This window comes from Hipposideros armiger, unplaced genomic scaffold (assembly GCF_001890085.2).
Source record: "Hipposideros armiger isolate ML-2016 unplaced genomic scaffold, ASM189008v1 scaffold_258, whole genome shotgun sequence".
Classification (NCBI taxonomy): domain Eukaryota; kingdom Metazoa; phylum Chordata; class Mammalia; order Chiroptera; family Hipposideridae; genus Hipposideros; species Hipposideros armiger.
The window spans coordinates 1,637,769-1,659,844 of record NW_017731608.1 but is presented as its reverse complement, the minus strand read 5'-3'; the positions used below and the strand labels follow the sequence as shown (position 1 = coordinate 1,659,844).

Genomic DNA, 22,076 nt, shown 5'->3' with positions numbered 1-22,076 from the left:
TGCCACGACACAGTGCCGGGCTTGTTTTATTGTGATAAAAAGCTAACAACAAAACAAGCCAGGGAAACATGAAATGCTGTCCCATTCCAAGAAGCACTGCAAGGGTAACTGTTCAGATACACGAAGCAGAAGGGTGGAAGGTGGCGACGAGTGGAGACCAGCCGCGGAGCAGCCACGCTGGCCACAGCACAGGCACCCGCGAAGGCCCTGCCCACGGACGGTGGTGTGCGAAACAGGCAGTGGGTTTGTGTATAATATTTATTTGCATCTTATCTACAGAACAAGTATTTACAGTTACAAATCGAACCACAGCAAAACTAATACCATTCAGACCCTCTTGATGGCCACTTCTCAAACCTTCCACAGTTGAGCAGCAGGGCTGGAGCCTGGCTGTGGAGTGGGCCAGCTGTGTACCTGGGCACCAGCCAAGGGAAATAGCTGGGGATTATGGCTTCAGCATTCTCCCAGAGCACATTCCTGAGTGCTGACAACATGGAGCCTTCACTACCCCCACTTTACCCCCACCCACAGTGGGACAGGAAAAGGGGCCCGAGCAGGGAGAGGCAGCCATGGCTCACTCTCTTCCTGCCCCCCGAGGATCTGCCTGGACCCTGTGCTGGCATGAGCATCCCTGAGCTGGACTGGGAGGCCTCTCTGGCCCAGGACTCCTGGCTGCCCTGCAGGCTGCTGTTTGGCAGCTGGAGGTGGCAGGAGCTGCTGGCACTACCGGGGGAACAGGAGCTGGCCGAGGGTAGGTAGCCATGAGGAAAAGGTCTTAGCATCTCCCAGCCTCATGCTGGGACGAGAACTGTCAGTGCTGAGCGGTGCTGGGGGTTACACGAGCAGCCGCCTCTCCTTTCTTTGGCCTTAGAGCTGGCAAAGGAAGGATCAGGATGATGGGCACAGCAGAGCAGTCACCCCAGCCTCAGCCCCTAGGCTGCCCAGGGCTGGGTGCATGAGCGGGGGGTTTACTCCCTCAGCCAGGGACTCATGAGGCCCCAGCGGGGGCTTTGGGGCTCTGCACCCTGGGGCTCCTTGGGCTGCCCTCACTCCCCTTGGGGTCCTGGTGGGGAGAGGCCTCTGCTGTGGACTAATGCTGCTCTTTCCTCACTGCTCACTCCGGGAGGTGCAAGATGATAGGGAGACAGGACCACAGCGTGATTCGCAGTGGGAGCAGGCTTGGGCCCTGGGCCCTGGGCCCATGCACAAGGGATCACAGTGTCGGTCACACACACTCCTGGTCACACGTGCACGCCATGCACGCACACACACACCCCATCCTCTCATTGGGTCCGAGGCTCGCTCGCTCGCACAGGCACTTGCCCTCTCTGCCTCACACGTGGTCACAGAGTAAATCCCAGTCTCTTATTGCTGTGCGGGGGGTGGGGAGTCGGGCCGTTACTCCACGAAGAGCGAGAACAGCACCATCACCACGATGCCCATGCAGAGCAGAAGCACCTGCTGCAGGGAGCGCCTGTGGGGAGAGGGGCAGGGCTCAGGAGGGCGGGGCGCGCAGAGGCCAGAAGCTCCTCCCCCTGGAGCCCTGAAGGGCCCTGCGAGTGGCAGTCCTAGTGGGTCACTCACCATGGGTCATCTTCCTCCAAGAGGTCGGGCAGCACGTTCACCAGGGCGATGTAGAGAAAGCCGCCAGAGGTGAAGGGCAGGATGCAGGCCATAGTCTCCTCTGCAGTGGGAGAAGGCCTGACTGGCTGGCAGCCCAGGGGAGCTGTGTGTACCGCACCCCCTCCCAGGGTGGACCGGGGGCAGAGCCTGGCCTGGATACCCGGGGTGGGCAGGGGTGCCCTTGGCCGGGGCCCCTCTGCTGGCTGCCACCTGTCACTACCACCCACCATGCCCGTACCTACTCCCTTGGGGGACTGCGTACAGATGGCGAAGCAGGCGCCCAGCAGGCCCCCCAGTGCCGTCGAGAGCTGCAGCTTGGCTGCACTCCATCGGTCAAAGCCGGCCCGGAGCAGAATGGCAAAGTCGCCCACCTGCGGTGAGGTCCAGATGATCACTCTGGGGCTCAGTGGGGCCAGACCCCCTGAGCACCTCAGATATGGACGCCTACACCAAGCCCCCTGCACCCTGCCTCTGGGCCACCCAGCCCGCATCCCGTGGCTGGGACCCCAGGCCCGAGGAGACTGGAACACAGCTGAGATGGTGGCTGTAGCCTGGTGGGCTGAGCAGCTCCAGGCCTCTGAAGTGCAGTCCTTGAGCCTGCCACTGCCAGGCAGCCCCACCCCAATCCCTCCCTCAGGCTCCAGCCCCCAGTACTGACCATGGGACCCCCTGGCACTCACCTCATGGGGGATTTCATGCAGGAGGATAGCCATGGTGGTCAGGAGACCGATCTGCAGGAAGGGGAGTCTATGGGGGGCGTGCCCAGGGCCAGGGCACCCATTTGCCCCCTCATTTACCATATTTACTCTGCTCTGAGTGCTCCGGCTGGCCACTGTTTGGCGACTAGAAATACGGCAGCCAATCAAACAGATAAGGAACCTACTCTCATGACGCTAACCGTCTGGAGGGGAGAGGCCAGGACTGAGTAAACACACAAAAAGCCGTGTGATTGTACCCCGTGACAGGTGCTGTGGGGGAACGTTGGGACTGGGTTCCATGGAGCATGAGTAATGAGGGCCTAATTCAGACGGGGTCGGCAAAGCCTCTTTGAGGAAGTGCATTTAAGCCAAGGCCTGAAGGCTGAGAAGCCAGCCATGAAAGAGTGGGAAGAACATTCTAGGCAGAGGGCACAGTGTAGGTGGGGGCCATGAGGGGGCAAAGGGCTTGGCCCATTCGAGAGTAGGCAGACGACTGGGGCCAGAGCACAGAGGGCAGAGGGAGAAGGTGGGGAGAAGCATCTAGAAGCAGGCAAGGGCCAAGCTCAGCAGCCTGGCAGAGGCATGTGATCCCAACAAGGAGTGTTCGCAGCAAGGAGAACAGACCCGTGGCTCGGGACAAAAGAAGGCTGTGTCCAGGAGTGCAACAGGGAGGACGGGGGGCTCAGATGAGGGTGTTGCTGACGCAGGGAACAACAAGTGATGGGCTGGAGACCTATTTTGGAGGTAGAGCCAACTGGTCAACACAGGCACCATCATTCCCACCAGAAATGCCTAAGCCCCACCGGCCCCAAACCCCCACTCACCTTCTTGCTCACAAGGAAGCTGGCAGCCACAGCTAGCCCGTGAGTGAAGTTGTCTATGGTGTTGGCCAGGAGGTTGAGATAGCCACTGACCTGGGTGAGGGGAGAGAAAGCCAGGCTGAACTGGGCAGGCAGGGTTGAGCCAGGCCGATCACTCAGGGTGGGGCAGCTGCAGGAGGAGGGGACCCTGAGCGGGCCACTCACTTTGATGCTCCGGACCACGGCGCTCAGGCCGGGTTCTGCAGCCGGCTGGGCCAGATAGTGGCCTCCATTGAGCTCGGCAGCAGCAGCGGGGTCTTTGCTGGGGGCCTAGGGCCAGGAGAAGGAGGGAGAGGTGACATTAGATGCCCCCCACTTGGCCAGAGTAGACACAGAAAGGGGACAAGATATGGAGAGACAGAGAGGGAACACCACTTTTGTCTGGCTAGACTTCTCTGCTGCGCGATCAGCTAGGTGCTCCCAAATTCAGCAGCCTGTCCACCTCCCCTGCACTGCTGTCACTATCAGTCTACGAGAACATGCCATGGCAGGGGCTGATGCCTTCACTCCCCAGATCCTCCCAAACGAGCTGGCCCAGACTCCCAGAGCTCCGAGAAGGCCAAGAGACCTTTTCAGGGTTCAATTCAGAACCTGGGTCTCCAGCCCCATCACACAACAGAGGCTGAGGTATCCGGGTCCTGGAGTTTGGGGCTCACCTGGCTGGTCCTCTCCTGCTCCTTGCTGTCCAGAAACATCTTCTCCAAAGCCAAAAAGGTCAGGAAGCCAGCAATGACCCACAGCCCCAGTTGTTGCTGCTGCTGCAGGCTCTGCCCCTCACCACCTGCAGAGGGAAGCACTGACAGGCCAGGCAAAGCCAGGCCCAGAGAAGGGAGGCCATTTAGAATGGGACCTAGGCCAGGGCAAAGGGAACCAGGACCGGCTGGTGGGGCAGCCGGGCCCCAGGGATTCCCACAGGGACCAGGGCACTGAGTCCATGACAAGTTCCTGCCAGATGCCCAGAACCCCTCTCCCAATCATTCTAGCAGAACAGGCAGGGCCTAGGCCATCCCTGGGCGTGGATAGCAGCTCCATCCCCCACCCTCCTGCCCCCAGCCTGCAGCCTCACTCACCACGGCTGGCACTGCACGTGTAGGCCCAGGCCTCGGGCAGCAGGTGGAGAAACACATTGCCCAAGAGTCCCCCCAGGGCAAAGCTGAGCAGCTGCTTCAGGCGCCGGGCCCCAGCTACAAGGCAGAGATTTGGGGTCTGGAGGCTGACCCACCGGGGCCCCTGGCCCAGCCTCCGCCCCACCCAGCTTTCTAGGCTCTTTGTGTTGTTCTAACCAAAACACAAGCCTCTGGAAGGCTGGACACGGGCTGCTGCCCTTCCTGGGTCCCCTGTCCCCCAAGCCCAGCAAGGGCAGGGTGCTCCGCAGGAATATACCACGGCCTCCTTAACAACTGTGGAACCACTACTGCCTCCTGGTTAAGGTCCCAGCTCCCCACCCGGCCAGCTGGTGACCTTGGACAGATTACTTCTGGGACTCAGTTTCCCCTTCTATAAACTGGGGATAATTGTACCTATCTGATAGGGATCTTGTGGGAATTAAGTGACCATGCACATAGGAAGTGCTCATTAAATGGGAATTTTTTTTTCTCAGCCACTGTTACTCTCAGAAGAGTGACAGAGATTTGGAGACTTTTGCCAGCTTGCAGCATCCAGAGTTGGAAGTGCCCAAAGAGGGTCATGTCCAAACCCTTGGTATGATAGAGAAACTAAGGCTCAGAGGACAGAGGCAGCTTGGGGTCAGGATAGCAAGCATCCCAGAGGAAGCTGTTGCTCCTAGGCTGTGTGACCTTGGGCTGGTCAAAGAACCTCTCTGTGCCTGTGCTAATGGAGCTAATAATCCAAGTCCTTCCTAACAATGACCTCGCAGGGATGCCATGAGAGGGACTGAGCTGATGCTCAGGCATGACAGCAGGGCCCCAGGAGGGCTCCATTCACAGCCGTGGCACCAGCCCTCAGCCCAGGGCCTGGCATGGATGTGTTCATAACCACATGCTGAATGAATAGGGAGGCACAAGCCCTTGAAGCACTCATTTCAAAGATTCCTGGGGCCCTGCTCCAGACCTATTATATCATACTCTTGGGTGGGGGCAACAGGCACCTGTATTTTTAGCAACTCCCCATCTGATCTTGTGTTCTTTTCATTACAACATGTGATTTGTGGACACAGTACATACAGACCATATGAAAGGGTGGCTGAGGAAAAGCCTCCACCCACGGCTGTGCCCCTCTTCCCAGACTCCCTCCCCAGAGGCAGGCCTGCGACCAGCCTGTCGTGTGTTCCTGGGTAAGCCTGACCCAGGGGCTTTTGATCTCAGAGCACTTTTGCACACTATGAGCAGAGACTGAAGGGAGAGGCAGTGCTTGGCTGGCCACTGCACCCCCACACCCAGCACGGGGCCCCCCACACACATAGCCTTCTCCCTGTACCAGGCAGTCTTGTAAGTGCTTTACTGATACGAGTTCATTTAATTGTCACAACAATACCTATGAGGTAGATACTCTTATTATCCCCATTTGTAAGGTTGGGAGCTTGATGCAGAGTGAAGTTAAGTAACTTGTCCAGTAGCATCCAGCTGGTAAGTGGCAGAGTCAAGATTTGAACCCAGGCAGGCTGGCACCCATATTTCTAACCACTACCTAGACTGCTTCTTGGTGAAGGTTTGCTGCCTGCTATTCTTTCAGAATAAAGCAACGCATTAATGAACGAACAAGGGAACATGGTGCACCCTCTGATCTCACAGGACCACGGTGAGAAATTGTATTCTGTTCTCACCCTCTGCCTCAGACACACTGTACCCTGGAATGTGAGAGCCAGCTCTCCATGTTTCTCACGCCGCTGGCGGCCCTAGAGGAGGGCCACTCACCTTCCGAGTGCAGCGTGGTCCCCATCTCCAGGGGAACGACCAGTAACGGGAAGACCCCGCTGAGTCCCACCACGAGGGAGCCCAGGAGGGAGCAGATCCAAGTGTCCAGCCTCTCCCCGCTCAGCAGGGATCCCCAGGACTCGCTTTCCTTGTTGTCTAGGCGACAGGCCGCTGCAGCCCCCCGGTTCCGGAGGGCCTGTTGGGAACCCCCAGCCCCTCCCAGGAGCTCCAGGGCAACAGCAGTGAGAAAGAGGAGCCTTTGGCCCGCCATGCCACAGCCAGGGCAGGGACATCCAGGCATGCCACGTGCTGAAAAACACAAAGGCCGCTTACCTGAGCTGCCACGCGTGGCCACATACTTACTATGAAACGTGGCATCTTAACCTTTCCCACCCCCCATGTGCCATGGCATGTGCCCTGCTGCTTGCCGGGCCCAGGGCCTCTGAGGATCCGAACAGTGGGTGCCGAGCAAAAGGGGCTGTGCTCTCCACACCCCACTCCAAGAACCACACAGTTTTTCCTTCTCAGCCAGCTCCAGACTGTGTGTCAGCACGTCCGCCTGAGGCTAAACTTTCCCTAATGACAGGGTGAGGCGCTGGCTGGGCTCTCCTCAGCCACCAGCGGGCCCGGCCCAGCAGGGTGTCTCTGGCTGCCAGGGGAGGTTTTGCCGCCAGAGTGTACCCTGGTGAGGACACCCCAAGGACTGAGGCCGGAACTATCTAGCTTGATGGAGTGACATTAGGAGGTGCAGGTGGGGAAACCAAGCAGCTGAGATCGGCCAGTGCCATGGAGAGCATCTTCCTGGGACATGAGCCCATTGCCCCTGGGGTACACAGACAGACAGGAGGTGGGACTGAGAGATCCTTCAGTTAGGAGCTGCCTCACTGATGCTCAGAGCACTGGCTTTGGAGACCTGCCATGAACTTTGTGCTCTGCACTTGCAGCTGGTTGACTATGGGCAAGTCCCTGAAGCCCCCTCTCTCAGCCTCCGTTTCCTCATCTACAGGATGAAGAGAAGAACTGCCTCCCTCACACGGGTGTGAAGATGAAATGAGCTTGCTAACGCAGGTGAACGTGCCTGGCATGGAAGAGTGCCCTCCGTATGTTGCAGGAGGTCCAGAGCACTGCGCAGCAGGAATGTACCAGCCAGTGATCAGAGGAGGAGGATGTGAGTCAACCAAGAGAGAAGTTCAATCTGGGAGCTCAGGCATTGAGTTTTAAATGTGGTCTGCCCTGCCTCGTGCTGGCTGTGACCTTGAGCCGGTGATGTGCCTGCCTCAGTTTCCTGACCCGATGCTGGAGGTGGGAGGAAGGGAAAGCAACTGCCTCTGGCCTTAGAAAAGAGGCCCACGTCCAGGACCTCCAGGCCTGAACGGGAGACCCTGATGAAACCCGCGGGTTTCCACTGGGGACCAAAGGCAGGACTGGGCCAGGCCAGGCTTGGAGGCAGAGGCGGGTCACGTAGAGGTAAGGGGACCACAGATTTGAGAGAAGGGAAGGGGGCACGGAGAGAGTCAGAGAGGAAGGGAAGGGAGAAAGCAAGAGAGTCAAGACGGAGCGATCCAGAAATAGTGGGAGAGACAGACGAGGAGGAGGAGAGCAAGGGAGAGATGGGGAGTGACGTGTGTGCGACAGGGGAAAAGGAGAGCCCAAGGAAGTTTAACTCCGGGCTCTGGGCGAAAGACCCAGGTCAGCCCAGGACGAGCCGGGCCGGGGTCGAGGGGATCGCCGGGTCCCTCCTGCCGGGGCGGTGGGGAGGGCGGGGAGCTCGGGCGGTCACTCACCGTACGGCGGCGGCGGCAATGCTCCTGGCGGCCCCGGCCATCCAGCTGCGGCGCCGCGCACCGCCCCGGGTCTGCCGCGCCCCGCCCCGGGTCTGCCGCGCCCCGCCCCGGGTCTGCCCCGCCCCGCCCCGCCCGGCAGGCCGGCCCCCGGCCCGGCGCCGCCCCCCGCGCGCGGCCACGTCACACGAGACCTGTCCGGAACCCGACGCGCCGCGCGCCTCGGGGTCGAGGGGAGCGGCTGTTGGAGCGCGCTTCCGCTTCGCCGCCATGGGGGACCCAGGAGGCCGACTCACTTCCGCTCGGGAGTGCCTGGACGGGAGGCGGGCGGAAGTGGGAGACCCTGGGTACCGCGCTCAGCCGTGCTGGGCTGGGCGGAGGCAGTGGCTTTGTCAGGACCGCGAGCGGCTGGGCTTGCGGGGCTTGCCGCCGCTTCTTCTTTCTAGGTGTAGTCCCCTCCGCCTCCGCACGGGGGCGCGCTCGGCTGCCATACTCGCAGCCCCCTGCCGGGCCGGGCCGGTCCCGGGTGGGACGATGGCTGCGGCGCTCCAGCTCTGAGTCACACCAGTCTGGCTCCTCCATGAACAAGGGAAAGGGGAAGTGCCTGCCGCAGGGAGGGGCCTAGCCCCGGGAACCTCAGAAGAGGGAATTTTATTCTTACTCATCGAATTATTTTTATGCTTTGGTTTTTCACTGGGAACCTCAGGCCTTTGTCTCCAGAGCCTGTAACCCTTTGGGGTCCAGTGCATGGTGGCTTGATACTGCTGCTCTGAACTCCAAACCTGAGGGAGCAAAAACTGTGCTCCTCTCATCTGCAGGAAGTCGGCCTGACCTCTTAGACTAGGGCAGCAAACAATACCATTATTATTATAACTGCAATTTTCTGAACACCTATACACAATTCATTCTACTTGCATTCTTATTGAACCTTCATTCTATCCCATTGAGGTGGGAACCGTTCGCCCAGGGTGAAACAATGGCACAGATGGCAGAGCCAGGATCCAAACCTGGGTGTCCCTGAACCCAGAGCGTGTGGTAGCACCGTTCACTTCTAGGGTGTGGGAGTCTGGCTTGGCGTTTCCACTTTGCATCCTTCTCTGGGAGTCAGCCGGGACTGTAGAATATTCAAGAAGGGGCATGTGGCTCCTCACTTGGGCAGAGATTGTGATGGGATGGGGTTCTCCAAACCTCTGACTCTCATCTGCCTCCCATGATAGCTACCTTCTTCTGTCCTGAGTTGTTCTCCCCTCCTGGGGGCTCTGAGGGCACATTTGTCTCTCACCTGCTGCATCCGAAGCTCTGTCCCACCTCACACTCCAATGTCTGCCCATCTTAGACTCCCAGCTCCTTCCAGGTGGGATCAGCTTTCCTCTGAAAGCCCCCCGGTCTGCCTCATCCCCAGACCTAGGGAGGTCTTCCAGGATGTCTTCCTGTGCCCCTCCCTGAGTTCTGAAGTGGAAGTCCTTGGTTGCTTTCTTTGCAAAGGGAGGAAGATACTCCGGGATGCTGCTCTGGGATGTCTAATGCCCGGCACCCTGTATGCAAATCACTTCATCCCATGCAAAGCACTTCACAATATACAAATGATTTCACAATAACACAGTCAGCATTCCTCTGGGGGCTGAGGGCTGCAGGCCACCAGCCAGGGGATGGGCAAGACCCAGCCAGAAATGCCACTTATTGCCTTCTCATTGGCCTTTCCTCTCACCAGTCCAGGAATTTCCACTATCAGACTCCCTAATGGATGAAAGAAACAAGCACATTAGGGGTGGGGATGGGACTCTAGAAGCTGACCATGAGCAGGAGGGCCAGGTGGAAAGACACGGTGGGTGGACTAATGTGTGACTGTTAAAAATAGTGAATTAGATCTTCCACGGCCTTCCAGATGTAGACGAGTGAGAAAAGAGAGATGCAGAAATATTTATGTACTATAATCCACTATTAAAATAGTGACAAAAAGGAACCTTGTGTATGTACATGTGATGAGAAGTATCAGTATATGTAAATCCATGTATAATTGTGAGTAAAAAAGATAGATCACACATTAGGGTGATAAAATGAATTCTATGGTGAGGGAAGGAAAAATATAAAAGGAAAACTTTAAAATGTATATGATCACATTTATGCGATTATGTAAAAATTATATAACATCATATGTACAGTCATGTGCCTCTTAACGATGGGGCTATGTCCTGAGAAATGTGCCATTAGGTGATTTTGTCGTGTGAACATCACAGAGTGCCCTTACATGAACCTGGAAGGTATAGCACTCTAGACGCCTAAGTTATATGGTATACCACCTCATATACATGGTCCCTTGTTGACAGAAACGTTATGTACTGCACAACTGCACGTATATGTATATGTAATGACCTCCTAGCTTGATGGTTAAGACAACCAGATTCTGGTACCAGACTTCCTGGGGCAAATGACTTAACCCCCTATGCCTGTTTCCTCATCTGTAAAACGGGTTACTGTATTGGATTGTTGTGAGGATTAAATAAATGAATATACATAAAGCACTTAGAACTATGTCTGGCATATGGGAAGTTCTATTTAAGGGCTAGACATTAGTATTATTTATAGGTGTAGATACATGGGTATTAAGAAAATGTTACAACAATGAAAAGAACACATGGAGACACAGGGTGGGGGGGGGCCACCCTCTCTCCTTTCTCTGCTGAGCACAGATTAGTGTTTTCCAACACATTCATCAATCGGTTTGGAGGCCTCAAGGACAGACAAACTTCAGCAGGGCAGGTGGGCCTGGGCACTGCTTGGCTCTGAGTGGCTGGCTGGGAGGCATCTGGGATTGAGGGCAGCAGATCCATTTCTCTGGCTTCACTGGGTTGCCCAGGGTCTGACTTTAACACGTTGTTCCCGGCTCCAGTACCTTTACTGGGGGCCTTAATCAGCAACAAGATCTTCTGTTTCCAGAAGATGGGACTGCCCCGGCCTTGTGACCAGGCAGTGGCTGTCAGGCCAGCATGGCCTGGCATTGCCAATGCTCTGACAACTTTCCCCTTCCTCTGGCAGTGCCGGGCTAGAGGTTCTGGGCTGCGGGGTGGAGGCACACTTCTTCTGCTTCGAGAGTGTGGCTTTCTCCTTCTCAGGGCTTTCCGTGGGAGTCTGCAGAGCCAGGCGCTCACCCAGGGCCCGCTGCTCCTGCAGAGGACCTGGCTCTCTGGAACCCCTGACCCCAACCCTCCCTCGGGTTGGTCTTTCCAGGGCAGTCTTAGCTCCTTCATGAGTTCCTGGGGTGCTTTCTCCCCTGAATCCTGAGCCCTGGCCAGACTATGTCCCATAACTCCACAGGGCCTCTCCCTCCCCTTCCCCCACCACTCAGCAACTCTTCGTGGGCAGCCCCTGGACAGCCAAGCCTCACTACTTTCTGTCCAGCCTCTCTGCCTTTCTGACAGTTTTGTAACCTCCACCCCACCCCTGGCAGGCCTGGCATGTTCTTCCCTTTCCACCCTCACTGTGGATTGAAATCCAGACCGTTTATAAGGCTGCCTCCTCCCTGAAGCCTTCTGGATCTGTCCAGCTTGAAAGCCCTTAGTGTTGTGTATCTTTGGGGCCCTTAGTCTTGTCCCCTGTATACACAGGCCTTCTCGGCCACCCCCTCCCCCAACCTCCTTTGGGCTTCTGGAAAGAAAGGCAAGTTGCCTATACCCTGAATAAAAGTCTGTCCAAATGAATTTAATGTCTCCCTTTCCTGCCTCCAACCTCAGGAACGCAAATTGGGGTGAAATCCTGTATATTAGGCACTGTCATCTGAGTCTTTGTAGGGCCCTCTTTTTTTTTTTTAATATTTTATTGGGGAATTGGGGGATGGGAACAGCACTACGGAATTGGGGGGAAGGGGAACAGACAAGTTGCTGTCCTTTTGTTCTTCAGTCTAGTTGTGGAGGATGTCATTTCACTGGCCCATGTTGGTGTTATCATTGCGTTCTTCCCAGGTGAGGCAGATTGGTCGCCTGCCATTGGACAGCCACTCACGGCGGCTCTTGGCAGCTTACACCGGCTGCCAGCCACTCACAGTAGCTTACAGCAGCCCACTGCAGCCTACGCCATTGCTGGTAACTCACGGCAGCCCAGCTCCAGGTCGAGCTGTTGTTCACCATCTTAGCTGTAGAGGGCAGTGTCACTGGCCCCATGTGGGATCCGAACCGGGGTTCTGCTGCTCAGAGCTGGCGTCCCAAGCCAGCTCTTAACCAACGTGCCACTTGGCTGGCCTCCCATTACATTTTGAATGACCTATAATACTGCACAGGAGCCAACTACCTTTTCTTACAGGTTGTACTGTATTTCCCCATGTATAAGATGCACCCTTTTTTGAAAAACTTAGGGTCTAAAAACTGGGTGTGTCTTATACAGTAGTTGTGGATTTTTTTACTTGCATTTACTACTTTTTCGCACTTGTTGTCTTTGCGCTCATTGTTTCGCACTTGTTACCGGTATATTATGGTAGGTTATGTTTTGCCACATTCTGCCCAGAAATGGCTCAGAAAAGATTTTCATACAGTGCTGAGTTCAAGTTAAAAGTGATCCAGTTTGTAAAAGTGAATGGAAATCGTGCTGCTGAACATAAGTTTGGTTCTCCTCCAACTGAGAAAACAATCCGAGACTGGCTATGGTTGGGAGTTTTGACAGTGATGAGGAGTTGTATGAATTTTATGATGAATAAAACCTGAGTTCAATAACTTTATGTAATACTTTTTTTTTCAAATTTCAGACCCCAAAATTAAGGTGCGTCTTATACATGGGAGTGTCTTATACATGGGGAAATACGGTAGTAATTTCTTTTTTTTTCCTTTTAAACCAACTTTGTGATTTTTATTGATGGGAGACAACTTTATACTCCTAGGTATCACTAAACTGTGTACAATTAGAGACGCAGAATTATAGAAGAGCAGGCAGCAGAATTAAACAGAGCAGACTTAAGGAAAAGATCAATCTTCATTATTTTGACCATTTTTCATTATGTGTACACAGAAGCATGTATGCAATTTGAAATCTTTTAATGGCAATAAAGTTGCAATCACCCATCTATGTGAATAACATCTTGACTCCAAATATTTGATCTGCAATGTGTTTGTAAGCAGTTTCTCATCGCACGATTATTAAAATGTATTTTTCCTGTTAGGAACCAGCAACTTATTTTTTTGTGTGTTTTTTTTTTCTTTTGAAGTAAGCACTATTTCTCCTCTGATAACTGGCTCATTTTTATCGTTTATCAAAAACTAAAGGGTGGGGAAGGAAAGTGTGATGGATTAAAAAATTCATTTTTTTAAGGAAAGATAAAATTCATTTTCACAAATTTACAAGTGTTGTTGCTGGTGCGGGATTTATTCTACTAAGCAATTAGCCTGGGAATCAAATGCAAGTCCCCCCTTCTTACTCAGGAATCAGCATTATTTCAAAATTATCGGGTTTTGTATAATTTCTTAAATCAAGCAACAGTCTGTTTCCACTAAGTGATTTTGATTTGGAAGTTAGAAGTCAACATCAAGTATGTTCCGCACAAACCCCAAGGCATCTCCTTTTCATTTGAGCCCATTTTTGCAAAAGGGAAAAAAGAGTTTCTCTCCAAAGAGCTACTAAAGAGAGGAAGGGAGTCAGTGAGAGTCGGTGTTCTAGAAGCGGGTGTTGGGCACATGTGGCACGCAGGCGGTCACAGCAGGTCCACTCGGCGGTAATACAGGCGGTAGGCTGTGCGGTCAGCAGTGGGCTTCACCACCTGGTACTGGTTAATCACCTTGACCGTCTGGTCATCGATGCGCAGCCAGCCGTTCAGACCGATCTGGAAGATGTCTGTAGTGTAATGACCACCTGTCGCGCTGCTGCCGTGATGGTATACCACTGCAAAGAGTCTATAGGTTCTGTGGCATTTAAAGTTCTTATTTTTAACTCCTGGAGAAAGCAGTTCTTTACTAATTTCCAACTACACAGGATATTCAATATTTTTTATAAGCTTCTGACATCCACCAGTCTTCTCATAAACAAATCGTTTCAGGTGCAGCACGAGAACAGGAGGAAGTTTTTCCAGTCACTCTTCGACTGATCTCAACCTCTTGTTTGGTTTTTGTGGTGTAACCTTGGACAGATTCTCTTTCCACCAAGCTTTCCAACGCATCCTGGACTGTACGTATCTTGTCAGACTGGATATCCAACTGCAACGTGAAAAATGGCTGCAAAGTGGCAGATTTTTTTGAACTCTGCTGGTAAACCACAGACCTGATGTGTCCTCCAACAATGCCAGTGATTGGGGTCTGAGCGAAGTCCGCCTGGCGAGTGACTGAAGTCTTATTTCGGGGGCCCACTTGCTCCCATTCGTCCTCACTTCCTTTGCCTGGTTCTTCCTGCTCTTCCTCGTTCACTGAGTGGCTTTTGGGTCCGTTGGAAACAGTGAGTTTTTCATTATTTGGTGAGAGAAGTTTCTTTAGGTTCAACATTTCCTCGTGAAGACCATTGAGAATGAAGCCTAAGTATTCCTCAGCATCTTCTTGTCGACCCTTTTCAGACAGGCTGGACTTGATGACTGTCAAGAGTCTATAAATATATGTGGGTTCAAAGGCAGCTCCAGGGCGGATATCCCTCACAATTTTGTCCCCAAGAGCTTGTCTGGGTTTTGGAGGTACAGGCATGTTAGTAAACTCATTCATTAGCCGAACAAAGCTGTCAATCATGGGCGTTGATGTGCAAGGCCTTTGCACTTTCGAATACAGAGGAATGAATTTCATCAGGTGATACATTGGAGGGCAAGCAACCAGTGCCTGCAGTGTCTGAGGAAGAGAAAACTGTAGTCAGCCAGCCCTGGGGATGGCATCTGAGAAGGATACAGCATTAATGTAGCACCAGTTTTCCTTTATTGATCAGCCCACGGGGTTGCAATGACACTGGTTTATGTATTAGGGTTACATTCTCCAGTAACTCTGCAATCTTTATGGCTATGGGATCCTCTGAAACTGGAACAAGCCCTTCCTTGACTTCCGCCTGCTTTTCAGAGACATGGGGAGATGTGGCAGGAGGGGAATACTTAGTTTCCATGGAAGCCAAGGGCGAGGAGGAAGAGGGCTTAGAATCATGGAAAAGACTGGCCCATAACTTAGCAGGCTGACTGATGGGAGCGGCGCCCGCCACACAGGCCAGGGCGTCGGCAGGAGGGGACGCGCTCTCAGCTTTAGCTGGGTCCAAGTCCGTGCTTTCCACAGTGTGCAACTCCACCCCGTTGGCAGCTGAGCCCTCACCTGAGGATTCAAGTATCTGTCCATTAGCAACTCCAAGGTTTTCAGTAGTATCAGTCCCAACGTAAGGCTGAGCCACAGCTGTCCTCAACAAGATGTCCCTGCCAGCCTCTGCAGGGAGGCAAGACTGTTCCAATTCAGGCCCCTGGCAGCCCTCAGGCTGCCCTGCAGTCCTGGCATTGCTGTCCAGGGCTCCAGGGAAAGAACCACCATGAACGGCGTCACTGATGAAGTCCATGGAGTCCTGCGGGCTGCTACAAGTCCTGGGTGTCCCCAGTGGGGGCACATCGCCCGCCAGCTTGGCATCCTCTGTGCCTACACTGTTCGGGACTGCTGGGTTAGCATGGCCATTGACCAGGGCTTCCGTGGAAATGCCGCCCTCACTGCCATCTTTCAAGTAACTATAGTATCCAGGGGGACATTTTTTCTTCTTTTTACGCTCCCTTTGCCCGAGACCACCCGAGGCACCATCATTTTCCAGACCTTCTGCCTCAGCGTTGGAACTGCCATCCAGAGCAAGGGCAGAGCCTGGGTATTGGCAGTCAATGGAGCTGTAGTTCACTTCTTTATCTATGTCATCTGGGGTCTTTTTGGAAGTTGTGCAACTAAGAATAAATTCAAGGGCCTGAGGGTTCAATGTGCTTGGAATACTGTAGTTGGGAGTTCTCTGCAAAGTGTCATTGGGTTCAATAACTTCATTAACACCAAACTCGATTCTCTGATATTCCTGTCCTTGGAAGTCTTTTATAGAAGGAAAACACAGCCCCAGAGAGAGGCCAGTTATGTGCAAGTCAGTGGTGGGGGGAGCCTAGTCTCCTAAATTCTTCATTTGTTTTGATAAAACAACCTCTTGGGGTTAGAGGGGAGACACCTGCACAACAGCAAAAAGTTCCATCAGGTAGTTCATCTGGAGCCTGTGTGCCACACAGAACTGTTCCATTGTATGGAGGAAGCTCAACTGAAGAGCGAGGAGTCACAAAGAACTGATTGAATTCATCAGGGCTAAAATCTCCAAAAATATACTGTGGGCCATGGAGGGCCATGGTGACCCATTTCAATGAGCCTCCACGCTTGTCCGACTCCTCACGCTGCTACCCCTGTCGCCGCCATCTTCTCGCCCGCACATACACACTCCTCAGTATTGCTCTTGAGTCTTGAGTATACTCATGAATCTTTTGGGTGGATAATCCTGTCACCCCTAATAACAAAAGTATCGGAAGGAAGGAGCCAACGTTGATATTTGTAGAGACCTGGTTTGGCTAGGTTTTGAACTTCACAGGAAGGGTATTTGTCTTCTGGAACTGGCTTTTTCACTCAACAATATGGGACTAAGATTCATTCATGATACTGTGCGAAACTGGTTCATTTGCTTGCCCTGCTGAATGATGTGCTGCTGTATGAATGAGTCCACTGTAATTTATTTAGCCATTCTCTTGTCCATGGGCACTTGGGTTTTTTCCAGATTTTGGCTGTTAAGAACAATGCAGCTTTGAACGTTCTTGTGCATGTCTCTTGGAGCACCTGCCAAAGTTTCTCTTGATTTTATGCCTAGAGGGGATATGCTGGGCCTCAGCTTTATAAGATAAGGCTAGATTGTGTGTGCCCTCATCCCTACCACCGGCCGCCGTGGTTATATGGTTGTACTCTGACTAGCAACATACTGGAGAGCCTGTGGCTCCACTCTTCTCCAACACTTGGTTCCACCGGGCTTGTTAAGGTTTTCTCTGCAAATGGCGAACTGCGTAAAATAGCATCCCATTGTGGTCTTCATTTGCATTTCCCTCATCATCAGTGAGCTTGAGCATCCCTTAGACATGCATCTGACAAATGTTCCCTCCTCTGGAAACAGGCCTAGTCATTTCTTTTATCTGTTTTTCTGAGGGATCACTTGTTTTTCCCTATGGATTTGCAAGAGTTTTTTTGTTTGCTTGTTTTTTTGATGGTCTTTTAAAAAAACTTGGTCAGGACTCGTTTTAAATATATATTTTTTCAATTACAGTTGACATACAATATTAGTTTCAGGTTCTTTATGTATTTTTGATGCTTATCCGTTGGGGCATCAGTGGCCGACGTGTCCTCCGCTTTGTGGCTTGCTTTTCACTTTCTCTAAGGTGTCTCCACTTCTCTCTTCTCTCCCTCACCTGTGCCAGGGACGCCCATGGGCATTACACCGTGTGTGTGTGTGTGTGTGTGTGTGTGTGTGTGTGTGTGTGTGTGTTGGGGGGGCGGTGGTTTTAGGGGTCTCGTGTCCCCAGGGTGGAGACCGATCCCACTGCTATTCCTGCTTCCTGGGGCTTTTAGGGACCCCAAACTCCCTCTCAGCTGTGGCTGAAGCGCCCGGTTGGAGGAGTCCTTCCCTGGTTGGAGCGAGCATGCTGGAGCAGGGAAGGCCTCACTGCGATCGCGCCCCCGTCCCCGCCGGAGTTATTTATCACTTCCGGCCCCTCACCTGGGGGCCGGGCCCCTCTCTGCACGGCTGGGCACAGCCCGCTGCAGCCGGCGCTCCCTGGGGGCGGGCGGCCGCGGGGGAGGGGCGCTCCGGGCCGGCCCTCCGGAGGCGGGGGCGGGGGCCAGGCCTGCGGCGGGGCTGGGTAAGGCGGGAGGAAGCTGCTAGTGCAGATAAGGGCCGAGGTCGGTCCTGCGGTGAGACAGTGCGGGATGCAGCCTCCTCTCCCGGCCTCTGCTGAGCCCGCCCCCGCATCCCTTGTCCCCACTCCCAGAGTCAAGGTCTGCCCGGTGGCCCCCTCCTCCCTGCTTGGGACTCGGCAGCCCGGGTCGAGATCTCAGGGAGCAGTGGGGGATAGGCATCAACCTGCTCATTTAGTTCCAAAGCTCAGTTATCTAGCTGGAAAATGAGGGTAAAGGAGCTTTCGCTCACCCTGCAGGGTTGTTGGAGCTGGAACCGGTGCGGGCTGATGAAAGGCCTCTGTGGATTTGGGGCTTTTGTAAAGGGCGGGTACCCTGAGCTCCTCTTATTGCCGGCGCTGTACCCCCTGACTCCAGCCTTCATTCCCACTGTATAGATGGGAAAGTGGGGGTCTCGCCTGAAGTCACAGAGCCAGCCAGGACAAAGCAAGCTGGGTAGAGGATAGAACTCTTCCAACTGCCCCCAACCTGGGGACAGAGCTCAGTTTTATGCAGCCTGATGCTTATACAATTTGGAGGTCCTCTTTAACAAAAAGATGACAAAATCACAAGTACAAATTTGCTGAGGCCTCTGTCCCAGGGCCTTGGAAGGGACCCAAGCAAGTGAGAAGTTCAAGCTCAAGAAGCTTCTTGGTTTCCTGGCCTCACCTGGCAGGCCCCCTGGAAGGTCTTACATTCCTCTTACAGGAGAGGGCAGACACCACCATGGTTAAAGGATAGGATGGCCTAATACAGCAGGGGAACTGCCTAGAGGAGGCTCTGCTGCAGCTGGTCCCCACCCTTTGGTGCCCAGGCAGCTGTCAGCAAGCCCAACCCAACAGCAAGGACAGTCAGGCGCTTGGGGGCTGCACCACAGCTGGGCAGGGCCAACGCCCCCAATCCCATCCAGTCCTGGCTCAAAGTGCCACTTAGGACCTCTGACCCAGAAGAAAAGGGAGACCTCTCTAGGTCAGTGTAAGTGCATCTGACTTGGAGGTACATGGGATTGGGGTTCAAGCCCCTGCAAGGCAGTGTGACCTGGAGAAGACTCCTCTACCTCTGTTTCTTCATCTATGAAATGGGAGTAATAATAGTACCTACTTGTCAGAGCTGTTATGAGGCTTAAATGAGACCATGCGTGAAAAGCCAAGCCCGTAGAAACAAATTGCCCTTCTGTGAAATCTCCAGGCCAGGAGAGGTCTTTTTCTCAGCATTTTAGGGTGAAGTCACTTACCCAGGGTGGTTTATCAGACCCAGAGTTGAGATTCAAATCCATGAATGTCTGGCACCAACACCCTGGTTCTAACCACCAGGGAATGCTGCCCCCTTGGGTGCATCTCTGCAGGGAGTAAAGCGCCACTGCTAGGTGAGCATGGCCAGGGCAGGGAGCTGCTCACCTTTCTGGATTTTTCATCTCTCTGCTCTCAAGGGCACCTGAAGCTGGGATTTTTCCAACTCTGACACCCTACAGCCTGGATCAGGAGAAGCAGGAGACTCTGGTGATGGAAAGAGAGCAGGGCAACTGGGAATAAGCCATGACCGCAGGCCTGGGCAGCAGTGACACCCCAAAAGGATCGAAGTCTTCTTCCAAACAAAGAGGTGCTGCTTTGCCTCCTAGTTTGCATAGGTTTTCCACTGGGTTGGTGGTCAGAACTGAGTTCTCATCTCAGAGCTGCACTTTTCTAGCCGGCTGACCGTGCGCCAGTCACTCCTCCCCTCTGAGCCTCAGTTTCTTCATCTGTGAAATGTGGTTAAGAATACCTGCAGCTACGAAGATTACAAGGTGCTGTATATGTAAAGTGCCTGGTGAATGGCACCAGTTGTTAAAACAGCCGTGGCTGTCTGAGGATGAAAGGGGGTGCCTTGTGAGGGCAGGTGGTGTGCTAGCAGAAATGGGGAGTCCTACCAGGGCAGAAGTTTGGGCCTCCAAGGTCTCTGTCCCAAAGAGCAAGTGCCTTAGAGTAAGGCTGGGAACCACAGCTCCAGCAGTCTCCCAGATCAGGACAGGTCAGAGTGAGGCCAGGGGCCCTGGAGGTGCAGAGAACAGGGAGCAGAGGTTCTCACCCTGACTCAGGCAGGTGGAGGGGAAAGAAGGGAGGAAGTGAGGCTTCTAGGAGGAGACGGGACTGGCTATTGTGTGATGCTGGCCACAGGAACACCCTGAGGCCCCATTCCATGATCTCCTTTGTCTCTCTTTGCAAATTTTCAAGGTAGGCATTTTCCAAATGAGGAAACTGAGGCTTGGAGAAGTGAGATCACTTGCCCAGTTTCACACATTGCAAGCTGTTGGACCTGTCTGGCTCTGTAGTCTGGACTCCAACAGTCACTGCCACTTTCTTATCTTATCTGCCTGACAAGGTTGTGAGTGAAGCAGTGTGATCTCAGAGGCTCAGAAGGATCCCAGGCCCAGACGCTCTCTCCTGAGAGCCTCGAGCTCCAGGCTGGCAGTGGTCCAGGAGACATCACCAGGAGACCCAGGGCTGGAGCTGACGAGTGAGCTCGTAGTGAGAGTAGACACCCCTGGAGTAAGGGACTGAGCACGCCATCTCAGGAGGGATTCAAGTAGAGGCATCTGAGTCTCCTCCAATGTGCCCCAATGGCTGAGGAGCTGGAGAATGGTCTGCTGGGCATCTGAGGGCATGGCTTATAGTGGCCCCAAAACTAGCCAAAATGTTTCTAGAGTCCCTTATTTTTACCTTAAAAATTCATACAGATTTGCATCCTTCTTTTTAATATGTCTGCTTTCCCCACTTAAAAAAAAAATTTCCCCTCTAAGTCTCTACCTGAGTGGACACTCCAGGAGTACACACCATGATGCATGCGGTAGCTGTGCATATCCAGTGTCCCCACCGTGGACCCCTTGGTCTGGTTTGAGAGAGTGCAAGGACAGAGTTGAGGTCAAGGCCTTGCCCTTTCTCGCAGTGGAGGGCCCTCCCTGCCCTGTTCCAGGCTCCTGCCTCTTTCCTTGGGCCCTCCTGTCTCCTCTCACAGACCATTGTCCAGCCCAGCCCAGCTCTCCCACTAGGAATTCTCAGGACGCTTCATCCCTCCCTTCGTCCCGAGGGTTCGTGTCCAGAGAGGCACACCAGCCCGTGTCTCGGGGATCTTGTCCTCTCTGTGCACACCAGCCCGTGCCTCGGGGATGTCAGTGCCCATTAGCAGGAAACTGAGGCCCAGAGATGAGAAGTGCCTAGCCCCTGGGTGCACAGTGAGAACGGTTGTTGGATGCCTGGGGCGGGGTGTCTCCAGGCAGGTGGAGTGCCTAGGCCTGAGGAGAGGGCACCAGATCTGGGCCCTGGCCAGGGAGGCAGGAGGGAGGAGGAAAGGCTTGCGGGGCACCGGGGGCTGCTGCCTGGCAGGTCCCTGTGCCCAGGGTAGGGAAGTTTCTTATTTCTCCTGCTCGACTTCCCCCTTTGATTTATTATAGCCATGAAATGCTCTGCTCTCTTCTCTTTTCCTTGCTGTCCGCGGGGCTGGAGGAGCACAGGCCTCCCCAGGCACCAGGCCTCAACCTCGCTGGACTCCCATCTCCTTCCAAGGGTTGAGCCTGGGGGGACCAGAAACGGGAGGTGAGTCGGGGCAGGCAGGGCGGGATGAGGAGGGGCCCATGCCTCCGAAAGGCTAGTACGGATAGGACCCCAGGGACGGCAAAGTCTCTGTTGGGAAGGGCTGGGGCTAGGCAGAGGGTGTGGCAGGTGTGGACTTGACAGCAGATGGTTCCCTGGGGTCGTGAGGGTGTTGGGGCTCTGGGCCAACGGCCTCGGTGAGGCTTGGGGATTGGGCCCTGTCAGGGTCTGAAGGCCAGGCACAGAGTTCTCAAATGCCAGCCACTAGGGCAGAGAAATGGTTTCTCTGTGACCCCTGACCCCCTATTCTGATTTAACGATGGCCAAAGCAGGCCTGGCTCAGGCCGGTCTGGGCACTGGGCTGAGAACCCTGAGGAAGGCATGAGGCCAGGAGCCCGGGGTCTCGCGGGCTCCTTGAGGCCACCACTGGACATCACCCTGTGACCTGGCCCAGGAGGGTGAGAGCGGGAGTCTGTCTGTTTGTCCGGCTTCTTGGCAGGCCTGACGGCCGGAGCGTTTCTGCCCGCCACTGTGTGGTGCCTGTGGTAATGGGGCGCTGTTGCTGTTGGCATTTTGCAATGGGCCGGGGGCGGGGAGGCTGCGCACACATGCTTCCTGTGGTGACTGGGCGCTTCCTGTTTTCTCAGGCGCCGGACTTGCTACTGATGATGTGGAAACAGGGGCAGCTGCAGCCCGGGCGGCACCGGGCTGGTCGCCCCGACTCTGCCCAGAGGGGCCTAAATGGGCCCGTCACCCCAGGCCCTAGGCTGGGTGGTGGATGGCCTGAGTTACCCCCCAAACAC

General features: G+C 54.3%; 2 protein-coding genes across 9 annotated transcripts; both read right to left on the bottom strand.

The window, feature by feature from the left end:
* Window positions 1–239: 239 nt before the first annotated feature.
* SLC39A13 (solute carrier family 39 member 13) lies at window positions 240–7,933 on the bottom strand. Of its 8 annotated transcripts, none has more exons than XM_019656297.1 (10): window positions 7,839–7,933; window positions 6,055–6,363; window positions 4,252–4,365; window positions 3,838–3,977; window positions 3,347–3,451; window positions 3,146–3,235; window positions 2,304–2,354; window positions 1,862–1,994; window positions 1,585–1,684; window positions 240–1,474 (listed from the first exon to the last, which is right to left on the bottom strand). In XM_019656297.1, the coding sequence occupies exons 2-10, from the start codon at window positions 6,353–6,355 to the stop codon at window positions 1,399–1,401; spliced, it is 1,110 nt and encodes a 369-aa protein (XP_019511842.1). In that variant the 5' UTR covers window positions 6,356–6,363; window positions 7,839–7,933; the 3' UTR covers window positions 240–1,398. The 8 variants fall into 8 exon arrangements, with proteins under 8 accessions (XP_019511842.1, XP_019511844.1, XP_019511845.1 ...); XM_019656299.1 differs by having other exon boundaries at window positions 3,838–3,962; XM_019656301.1 differs by having other exon boundaries at window positions 1,379–1,474; window positions 1,866–1,994.
* A 4,722-nt stretch (window positions 7,934–12,655) lies between these two features.
* Window positions 12,656–16,189, bottom strand: LOC109390190 (ubiquitin carboxyl-terminal hydrolase 10-like). The gene is given in 5 exon segments (XM_019656331.1): window positions 12,656–13,882; window positions 13,884–14,620; window positions 14,678–14,698; window positions 14,700–15,814; window positions 15,963–16,189. Coding segments are annotated over 5 exon segments (2,409 nt in total). The 5' UTR covers window positions 16,126–16,189; the 3' UTR covers window positions 12,656–13,509.
* Between the last annotated feature and the right edge of the window lie 5,887 nt (window positions 16,190–22,076).

What these genes read in the sequence shown, in the direction of transcription:
- SLC39A13 (XM_019656296.1), bottom strand. Translation starts at nt 6,355, where the DNA reads ATGCCTGGATGTCCCTGCCCTGGCTGTGGCATGGCGGGCCAAAGGCTC. An exon ending in GCTTCCTTGTGAGCAAGAAG is followed by an intron (nt 2,355 to 3,145) that starts GTGAGTGGGGGT and finishes CCCTTCCTGCAG; the next exon opens with ATCGGTCTCCTGACCACCAT. An exon ending in TGCATGAAATCCCCCATGAG is followed by an intron (nt 1,995 to 2,303) that starts GTGAGTGCCAGG and finishes ACCTCACCGCAG; the next exon opens with GTGGGCGACTTTGCCATTCT.